Here is a 10614-nt window from a genome sequence, read left to right on the forward strand (position 1 = left end):
TTTGAGTTGGAGTTTCACTCTGTCGCCCAGACTGGAGTGCAGTGGCCGCTCCCGGCCACCGCAGCCTTGACCTGCTGGGCTCTGGCGATACTTCTGCCTCAGCTTTTCAAGTAGCCGGAACTACAGGCGCGGGCTACCACACCCGGCTAAGTTTTTGATTTATTGTAGAGATGAGGTCTCGCCAAGTTGCCCAGGCAGGTCTCGAACCCGCGGGTTTAGGCAATCCACTCACCTCAGCCTCCCAAAGTGTGGGATTACAGGCTGAGCCACTGAGCCCAGCTTTTTTTTTTTTTTTTTAAGATACCCTCATTCTCCCTTGAATGTGTTTTCCACTCTAAATAAACTTTCCTTTGACCCTTACTTTGGACTCACTCTTGAATTCTTTCTTCTGGCAAAGCCAAGAACCTACAGAGTGACCACGCCCTAGCTAGCATCAAGATCATCCTGGATTTAGAGTGGTCCCTAAGTCCAATGATAAATGTCCTTATAAGAGAAAGGCAGAGGGATGTTTTAGATACAGAGACACACAGAGGAGAAGGCGATGCAAAGTTGTAGGCAGAGATTGGACTAATGCATCTACAAGATAAGGAATGCCAAGGATTGTCAGCAAATGGCAGGAGCTAGGAGAGAGGCATGGATAGTTTCTTCCTCAATGCCTCCAAAAGGAACCAGTCTTATTAACACCTTGATTTCTGACTTCTGGTCTTTTGAACTGTGAGAGGAAAATTTCTGTTAATTCCAGCCACCCAGACCAGGAGCAGTGGCTCAAGCCTGTAATCCCAGCACTTTGGTATTACAAGGCCTTGGAGGTGAGAGGATTTCCTGAGCCAGTGGGTTTGAGATCAGCCCAGGCAACATGGTGAGACCTTGTCCCTACAATAAATAAAAAAATTTGCCAGGAGTGGTAGCATGTACCTGCAGATCCAGTTACTTGGAAGGCTGAGGCAGAAGGATCGCTGGAGCCCAACAGGTTGATGCTAGGGTGACCATGAGCATGCCACTGCACTCCAGCCTGGGTGACAGGGTGAGACTCCAACTGAAAAAAAAAAAATTTTCAGCCATCCAGATGTAATTTTTCATGGCAGCCCTAGTAAACTCATATTGTGGTTGTGTCAATTTTCATAGTGGGATAATTTTTTGAAATGATGCATATGGGAATGTGTGTGTGAATTAATATCAAATAGCCAAAGGCAAAATGTAGTAGACACCTAGTACTTTGAGGGACTGTCTCTTGTCCATTGCCATGTGATTTTGTTGGAAATGTCACTCAAGGAACCACCAGGTTTGCTACTAAGAACTCTCATCACTTGGAGATGGATTCACCATTCCAGGAAAAAGGCATGAGGTCCTGAAGGGATCTGGGCCAATCCTGGGCTAGATGGGCAGGGGAGAAGGAGCCAGCGAAAACAGGGGATGGGTCCAAGAGCATGCTAGCCAAACTCGACATGACAATCGGCCCGAGGTGGCCATCCAAGGCCTGGGAGGGACCAATCAGAATCCTTTTCCTGAAGGACATGGGGCTGAGGGAGAGAGATAGCGGACCCTCATTTTGCTTCCTCCGAAGTTATCTGCCTGAAAGCACTTACAAGAAGTCCTGTCAGTTTCTTGAACTGCAGCAGATCCTGGTAATTTCCTATCTGACAGCTCTTCCCATCCCTGTGCCTTCTTGCGACAAAGCCTGCACCCCTCGTTGGGGACTAGAAATGACAGCTGCTCACTTGCCCAGACTGCTTTGCAACTCGGGGTAGCCATAGAACTGGCTTCTGGCAAGAGAAATAAGGAGAAACTCCCCCTGGGAAGGCAAAGGAGCACATAAGGGGAGGCCCCGGTCTACGCTGCCCGTTTTAGATACCAGTGTGTGAGAACACGGTGCTTGCGGCCGCAGACAGTTTGTACTCAGGAGGGGAAGGATAACCAATCTCAGAGACACCAACCCAGCACCGAACTCACCCGAGGACTGTCTGTCTTTGAAAGATCTGTTACAGGAACACAAAAAACTCTAACATTTAAGCTCTTTCAGTTGGAAAGTCTGCTTTTTCTTTTTTTACTTTTTTTTTTTTTGCAGCTAAAGGCATCCTAACAGATTCAGCATTATAAGCCTGAAGTTCCAGACAGCCATCTCTTTACCATCGCTAAGACCTCCATGAGAATCAAGGCAGTAAAGAGGAAAGCAGAGAAGTAAGTCACTTGAATACCTGAATCTAAACATGCCTGAAGTCCTTCTGTGTTCTCAGATGCCCATGTCTTTCGATGTGGCTTTCGTGGGCATTTTGAATTCTAGACACCTGAATAATATACTTTTTGAAACTCAGGCTCAGAGAGATGGATTAAATTGCTCAGCCAGTGAAAGAAACACACATTTGCCTGAATGCAGAGACAGCATGTTCCATTCCAGCTTCCCAGTCTCAGAGAAGACAGGAGCCCTGGTGGAGTGAGGCCCACAGAGTGTGTTTATTCTGGCATTGATAGCAGCAGCAGTAGGGGGGCGGGGATCGGCCAGACGCGGGGTGTGGCGAACAGAAGGGGGGGGACACAGGTGTGTGTGTCTGAGGGGACACAGAGGATTGGCCCATTGACATTCATGGCGAGAACAAGGGTCAGGACACCAAGTCGTGGACAAACAGCAAAGAGACAGACAGACAGACAGAGGGTTTTGGGGGCAGGGGCCCCCCAGACATGCACGGCCCCTCGCCTCAAGGGGGAGCCCCAGGGAAGAGAAGACAGACACAGTGGAGGCTGAGTGCCCCCCACCCTGAAACCAGGAACTGGAACTGCCCGCCTCCCACCCTCTCGCCTCTGGGGCAGGAAGGGCAGGCCCAGGACTGCCCTGCACCAGCAGCTCGGACGTTATGGCTTCAAGGAGATGAATTCACGGTCCGGGCAGGAAAGGATGGGTCCTGAGGGGGACTGGTCCGATCCCTGGCCTAGGCCAGACCTGCACCATGGGTTGGGGGAGGAGGGATGGGGGATGGCGGCAGCAGAGAACACAACTGGGAACTGCTGTCGTGACATCACCAACCGAGGGACCTGGGAGTCCAGGCCCAGCCCCTTCTCCCTCAAACCCAGGGATCCAGACCCCAGCCCCTCCTCCCTCAGACCCAGGTCCAGGCCCCTACGCCCTCCTCCCTCACCCAGGATTCTGGGCCATTGGCCCCATCCCCTCTGGTCTGGGTTCCTTACCCCTCACTCTGAGTTCTCTTTCTCTGATAGTCCTTTGCTGCCTTTTGTAAAGCTGGTCAACGTCTTTTCCTGCAGGGGAAAATTCAAAGGCTCGGAAGTTGGGAACAGAGGCAAAATCATAGTCAGTAATCAACAGAATAAGGCGTGACACTCCTGTTTCATTATTTACAGTGGTTTTTTTTTTACTTGACTCTGAAATGATGGGGCAAATGGTATTACAAGCCCATCCTACAGATAGGGAAACAGAGGCACAAAAAAGGATAAGTCCCTGCAAATATAAGGAGAGATGAGCCCACAGGGATGAGTGGGACAGACCCTGCAAGGCCTCAGAGGAGTTGAGACTTTGTCCTGGGGGCACTGGGGAGCCACGGAGGGCTGTGAGCAGGGAGGGGCAGAGGTAGCTCTGGCTGTGGGAAACCCCTCTGGGACCACAGGCAGCACTGTGGGCTGAGATTCAGGGGCAAGGCCAGGACTCAGCCAGGGTCACCATGTGCCTCCAGGGTTACCCAGCATGGGTGGTGGCTGACCAGAAACTTCTGGAGAAGTGGGTAGAATGAATGAATGAAGGAGTCAAGGGAAGCATGAATGACAGAAGGAGGGTGTGGCCTCCAACCTAGCCACCAAAGGGCAGTCACAGGCTTTTCAAATGTCCACTCTGAGCGCCATGCCCAGTTGTCAAAGCCCTCACCAGCACCGGGAAAAAGTCCACAGCAGGGCCAGGTGACAGTGGGTCAAGATTCCCAACCCGGTACTAAGTGGGAGGGTGTGTCCCAAACTCAGCTGTGGAGGTCAAGAATGTGTTCATGCAACATTTTTTTTTAAATCAAATTTGAGGCTGGGCTCGGTGGCTCAGCCTGTAATCCCAGCACTTTGGGAGATGAGTGGATTGCCTGAGACCTCGTCTCTACAATAAATCAAAAAAATTAGCCGGGCGTGGTAGCATGTGCCTGTAGTTCCGGCTACTCGGAAGGTTGAGGTGGAAGGATCGCTGGAGCCCAGTGGGTCGAGGCTGCAGTGGCCAGGAGCATGCCACTGCACTCCAGTCTGGGCGACAGCGTGAGACTCCAACTCAAAAAAAAAAAAAACAAAATCAAAATTGAGATGGGACATGGGGCTCATGTCTGTAATCCCATCATTTTGGGAGGCTGAGACAGGAGGACTGCTTGAGCTCAGGAGTTCAAGACCAGCCTGGGTGACACAGTGAGACCTCATCTCTACCCCTCCCTCAAAAAGCTAGGTGTGGTGGTACACACCTGTAGTCCCAGCTAGTAAGGAGGCTGAGGCGGGAGGATCGCCTGAACCTGGAGGTTGAGGCTGTGGTGAACCATGATTGTGCCACTGCACTCCAGTCTGGGTGACAGAGTGAGACCCGATTTAAAAAAAAAAAATATCAAAATTAATGCCAGAAGAAAATCCATGATGAACAAAATACCAAATTTTAAGTAATGACCAGGCCCAGGCCATATCAGATGCCAAGGGTTGCCAGGTCACAGGAGACATATGTGCCCCTGTGTATGTGTACTTATGTATTTTTTTGTTTGTTTTTAATGACAGGGTCTCGCTCTGCTGCCCAAGCTAAATTGCAGTGGCTTGATCATAGCTCACTGCAGCCTTGACCTCCTGGGCTCAGGCGATCATTCTACCTCAACCTCCCAAGCAGCTGGGACCACAGGTGTGAACTCCTGGGCTCAAGCAATCCCCCTGCCTCAGCCTCCCAAAGTGCTGGGATTACAGGCATATGGGGCCTGACTATATTTTTTAATGGTTTTTTCCAGGAGCGCTAAGAGAATTGAAAAACCCTGAAAAATGAAGTGTAGGTGTATTGAAATTCACATCATCCTAAGTTTAAATATTTTATTTATACCCTAAACAAATTTTAGTCTAATTTTACTTCCTTGACTTTTAACGGAAGCAGATCTATCAGTAATATTTTCCAGACTCACTTCTTATTTCCTATTAAGAGAACAGCCATGTTTGATGATTTCTCTAGCCCAAATGATGATCTTAAGTGACTTTTACAGGATCAGGATCATATGGCCCACGTGGCCCGGGTGCTCTATCCACTTGATCAGTCTCTAGCTCCAGGCCCCGCCCCCTCCTGGCCTGTCTGGGCTGTGCCCTCCTCGGAGCCTCTTCCTTCAAACCTCCACCCCTCCTTCTCAACTTCTAGGGCCCTGCTCAGATGTCACCTCCCCAGAGAGGCCTTCCTTGTTCCCCTAATCTCATGAGCAGGTGCCACCCCCCCATCCAGGATCCCTAACTCCTAAAATACAACCCAAGGGCGGGGGACACTGTGATCCTTACAATGGACACTCACTGTGACTCACTGTGAAATGCTCTGTTCTGTTCTAATTTCACTGGATTCTGTTCTTCCTTCCTTCTTTTTTTTTTTTTTTTTGGTGGTCCAGGTCTTACTATGTTGCCCAGGCTGGAGTACAGTGGCATGATCACAGCTCACTGTGGACTCGACCTCCTAGCCTCAGGTGATCCTCCTGCCTCAGCCTCCTGAGAAGCTGGGACTACAGGCATGCACCACCACACTTGGCTAATTATTTGTTTGTTTGTTTGTAGAGACAAGGTCTTGCTATGTTGCCCAGGCTGGTCTTCAATTCCTAGGCTCAAGCAATCCTCCCACCTTGGCCTCCCAGAGTGCTGGGATTACAGTCATGAGCCACCGCACCCAGCCAACTGTAGTATTTTCTTACTCATTTTAAGAAATTGTTAGCTGGGCTCGGTGGCTCAGCCTGTAATCCTGCACTTTGGGAGGCTGAGGTGAGTAGATTGCCTGAGCCCACAGGTTCGAGACCTGACCGGGCAACTTGGCGAGACCTCATCTCTACAAAAAATTAGTCAGGCATGGTAGCATGCACCCGTAACTCTGGCTACTTGGAAGGCTGAGGCAGAAGGATCGCTGGAGCCCAGCAGGTTGAGGCTGGGCGACAGAGTAAGACTCCAACTCAAAAAAAAAAAGAAATTGTTGATGCCCATCTAGGGTGCTGCAAGCAATTAATTTTTAGTTGCTCTAACAACAACAAAATCCCCCAAACAAAAAAAAATACTCTGTCTTATCACTGTTCCCCCCTCTATTTTCAGGCTTAGCATCTGGGTAAGAACAGCTAGCAACAGCCCTGTCACCCAGTTGAGGAAACTGAGGTACAGAGCGGTTAAGCAACTTGCTCTGAGTCACACAGCTGAAGTTGGTAGAGCAGGGATTCGAACCAGGGCTGTCTGACTCTGCAGCTCAGCAAGATCTGATGCGATGCGTGATGCATAGGGGAGCGGGTGGATGGCCGGCGAGCGGCATGTGGTGGGGGATCTCACCTCTACCAGCTGGTGCCAGTGCTCCACAGGCTTGCGGGGGTTGGCCAGCATCTCGGCCCAGTGCTCGCGGCCATGGGGGTCGGCGGCGTCGGGGCCCACGCGGCACACGCCGATCACCTCATTGTGCCCGATGCTGGGGATGGGGGCTGTGAGCACAAGGGGAAAGGGGGCCTGACCCCGCCCCCGCCCCCACCCCGCCTTACCCCACCCGGGCCACACCCTCACCAGTCGTAGTCAACTACCGCGATGCTGAGCCCCACGTTCTCCACGCTCTCGGGGGCCACGTCGAACACCAGCGCCTCATTGTACGTGGGGTTCAGCGTGTTCTTCTTGATGGACGTTTTCCGCTTCTTCAGACGCCGCCCCTCGCTGATCAGAGAGGCCTTCACGTAGGGGTCTGGGGCAGAGACAGAGTCCTGAACAGCAACTCCCTCCCTCAGACCCGGGAGTCCAGGCCCCCAGCCCCTCCTCCCCGGAGTCCAGGTCCCCAACCCCTCCTCCCTCAGATGGGGAGTCCAGGCCTCAGCCCCTCCTCCCTCAGACCCAGGAGTCCAGGCCCCAGCCCCTCCTCCTTCAGACCCAGAGTCCAGGCTCCAAGTGCCCCCCATGAGACCCAGGAGTCCAGGCCCCAGCCCCTCCTCCCTCAGACCAGGCGTCCAGGCCCCAGTCCCTCCTCCCAGGAGTCCAGGTTTCCAGCCCCTCCTCCCTCAGGTGGGGAGTCCAGGCTCCAGTCCCTCCTCCCTCAGACCCAGGAGTCTAGGCCCCCAGCCCGTCCTCCCAGAAGTCCAGGCCCCCGGCCCCTCCTCCTTCAGACCCAGAGTCCAGGCTCCAAGCAACTCCCATGGAGACCCAGGAGTCCAGGCCCCTAGCTCCTTGTCCCTCAATCCAGGAATCCAGACCTTCAGCCCCTCCTCCCTCAGACCCACGGGTTCAGACCCCGGAGCCCCCTTCCCTCAGACCCAAGAGTCCTTGCCCAGCCCCTCCTCCCTCAGACCCCAGCACCATCCAGGACTCTCACCTGAGAAGCCAGTGAGGTCCATCGCTTTGAGGTTAGAGGCTTTGATGATAGTCACGGTGAGGCGCCCGGCCGTGGGGAGGTAGCAGAGTGAGAAGTTGAGCTCCCCAAGATCTGCCTTTTCCTGCAGATGGGGACAGGGGTCCAGCCATATCTTGCCTCAGTCTCTTTCCCCCTGCTTTTCTACCATCCCAAGCCTCCGTTTCTCTTCCCTGACACCCAGAGCTCGGGTTTCCGATCCACTTAACAATCTGATTCTGGGCCAAGGCTGGTAACTCCCCAGCCACAGCTGCCCATGACCGTCAAAGCCTATTTGTTCTGCAGGGAAGATTGAAAGAGGCATGAGTGAGGGGGGAGAGAGAGAGAGAGAGAGAGAACACAGTGAGACAGGCCAGACACTAGGAGATGCAGTTGGAAGGACAGACGCACAGATAGGGTTCTAAAGTAAGAGAGACAGAGGCCCAGAGAGGGAGGAGACACCCAGATAGAAGGAGACAGGCACCCAGAGAAAGGGGAGGACGGAGACTCAGAGAAAGAGGGACAGACACCCAGAGGGAGGGGGACATAGACCCAGAGAGGGAGGGACAGAGACCAAGAGAGAGGGGGACACAGACCTAGAGAGAGAGAGAGAAAGGGGGAGGGAGGGAGAGCAAGAGAGACAGAGAGGCTGACTCTGAGACTCTCCCTGTAAGGGAGAGAGAGGGAGGGAGGCTGGCTCAGAGAGAGAGAGATGAAGACTGAGTTGCCCACAGAACTCAGCCTCAAGGAGGGCAGGAGACACCAACACCCTGACGGAGGTTTCATGAGAGACAGACTTGTCTTACCTGACACACACCGGAAGCGGTGGCCAGAGCTAGCCAGGAGCTGTGACCTGCCCCGTCCAGCCCTGTGGCCTCCCAACACATTGACCAGGTCCCTGGACTCCCACTCACTGCCCTCAGGGCCTCTGCCAGGCTGTTCCTCCACTTAGAATACACTCCCTTGCCCAACTCCTGATTCGTCCCTGGCCTTCAAGCCTCAGCTTGTCCTACAGGCTGCTTGGTCCCCTACAGCCCTGAGCAAACGTTCCTCTTGCGTGTCGCTGCAACACTGGCCCCTGATGCCAACTGTGATGACCTAGACCTGGAGCTCCTGAGGACTGTCTGGGGTCTCCAGGTCCTGATCCTGAAGAAGCAGCGGTTGCAGGAATTGATGAATATGTGAATGAGTGAAGGACTAAAGTTGGTTGGAGGAATGAATGAATGAGTGGAGTGAAGGTGGTTGAAGGAATGAATGAAGGAGTGAAGGAGTGAAGTTGGTTGAAGGGATGAATGAATCTATGAATGGACAAAGGAGTGAAGTTGGTTGAAGAAATGAATGGACATATGAATAAGTGAAGGAGTGAGGTTGGCTGGAATGAATGAACATATGAATGAGTGAAGGAGTGAAGCTGGTTGAAGGAATGAGCGAATATATGAAGGAGTGAAGTGGGTTGAAGGAGAGTGAATACATGAATGAGTGAAGAAAGCGCAAGCAATGATGACGGAGAGAGAAGATGGCAAGGGCGGGGCACATGAAGGGGTCCAAGATGGAGGTAGGGGGAGGGCCCTCGCTTGGGGCTGCCACGGGCGGTGACCGAGAGTGTGGGCTGCTGGGACAGGCAGGGGTCCGGGGCACAGGAACCCCAGAACTAGACACTTGGATCCCAGAGACCAGGCTTAGGGGACAGAGCCAGCTGGCTGGGAGAGCCCAGAGGGGGCCATAGGAAGAGCTGCGGGCACCCAGCTCAACTGGACATCTATCCCTGGACAGACAGGGAAACTGAGGCTGAGAGAAGGAAAGGACCAAGAGGACGGCCATTAGGCGGGCAGAGCTAATCCTCTCCTGACATGAGGACACCCCCCCAACACACACACACAGTGACCCAGATTGGCAGAGAACTGGAATGCTGGGTAATTCACAGCTTGGAAATGAGGGGGTGGGTTCTGGGGGTTGAGGATCTGAGGCTTGGGGGTTGGAAGGGTCCAGATGGTCAACAGGGACCCAGGAGAGAGGGACAGGGCATCCAGGAGAATGAGAGGCCAGAGGGCAGAGGTTAAAGGAATGAGGAAGGGTCTGTGTGGGGCGTCGGGAGTTACAGGACCCACAGTCCAGATACTGGAAGAACTGGGGGGGGTCTTAGGATATCGGGGATCCCAATATGTCTGAGGCCTCTGGGATCTGGCTGTCCAGATTGGGGCGAGAGCCATGACGCAACAGAGGATCAAAATATGAAAGCGTTTGAGGTCAGTGGTTTGAAAAATCTCTAAGTTCAGAGACTGGAGAGGGGTTGGGGCCCCAGGAAGTCAGGAGGTCAGAAGGTGAAGAAAGTTGGAAAAACAAAAACCCTGGGAAATCTGGGGTCAGGATGTTGGGGGGTCAGAAATCTGGGGTCAGAGGCTAGAAGTCAAGGGTTGAGCGTGGAGTCATCCCATGTCAAGAGGTTGGCAGAGGAGGGACCCACGGATGCTAACATTTAATGATGTGGGGAGGAAGGGTGTCAATTTCACCCTCCTCTATCCTTCCTTGTACATTTCCAATATCCCCCAATACAATGTGAAGTTGTCAACACGAGGTTATGCGGCCCAAGGGCAAGGAGGCTGCAGACTGAGGGGTCTTGGGGCCCCGGGAAGGGGGAGGCCAGGGGATGGGTGGGCGGGAGGCAGGGGCCACTGACCGAGCCACCCTCCATGATGTCCCTCCAGAGCGGGCGGTCGGGGGGCTGCTCGGCCAGCTCCAGGAGGTTGTCCAGCACCACCTGGCCGATGAGGTCATGCCGCGAGAAGCGGTCAAAGTCATAGACACTGAAGTGCAGTTTGCGCTGGGCCAGCTCGGCCAGGGGCACCAAGAATTGAAACGTCTCATTGAAGACGGGGTTCAGGGTCTTCCTGTGCACCTGGCGGGAGACAGAGAGGAAGAGAGACATTGTGCTCATCAGCCTCTCCTCCTCAGGCCCCAGGAGTCCAGGCCCAGCCCCTCCTCCCTCAGACCCCGAGTCCAGGCCTCTCAGCCCCTCCTCGCTCAGACCCAGGAGTCCAGGCCCCAGCCCCTCCCCCCTCAGACCCAGAAGTCCAAACCCC

The 10614-nt window shown here is 53.6% G+C and overlaps 1 protein-coding gene across 2 annotated transcripts in view; it reads right to left on the reverse strand.

Annotated features, from left to right (window-relative positions):
* Positions 1 to 2427: 2427 nt before the first annotated feature.
* SYT3 (synaptotagmin 3) overlaps positions 2428 to 10614 on the reverse strand; it is a 15794-nt gene continuing 7607 nt past the window's right edge. For both annotated transcript variants that reach the window (XM_008061035.2, XM_021713903.1), the window contains 6 exons: positions 10212 to 10430; positions 7520 to 7640; positions 6727 to 6898; positions 6502 to 6634; positions 3181 to 3249; positions 2428 to 2935 (listed from right to left, as the gene is read on the reverse strand). In XM_008061035.2, the coding sequence (XP_008059226.1) occupies positions 3184 to 3249; positions 6502 to 6634; positions 6727 to 6898; positions 7520 to 7640; positions 10212 to 10430 (711 nt within the window). In that variant the 3' untranslated portion in view covers positions 2428 to 2935; positions 3181 to 3183. The remainder of the gene's footprint in view (positions 2936 to 3180; positions 3250 to 6501; positions 6635 to 6726; positions 6899 to 7519; positions 7641 to 10211; positions 10431 to 10614) is intronic.

Source organism: Carlito syrichta, unplaced genomic scaffold (genome assembly GCF_000164805.1).
Source record: "Carlito syrichta isolate Samal-C Ts95f unplaced genomic scaffold, Tarsius_syrichta-2.0.1 Scaffold93675, whole genome shotgun sequence".
Classification (NCBI taxonomy): Eukaryota; Metazoa; Chordata; class Mammalia; order Primates; family Tarsiidae; genus Carlito; species Carlito syrichta.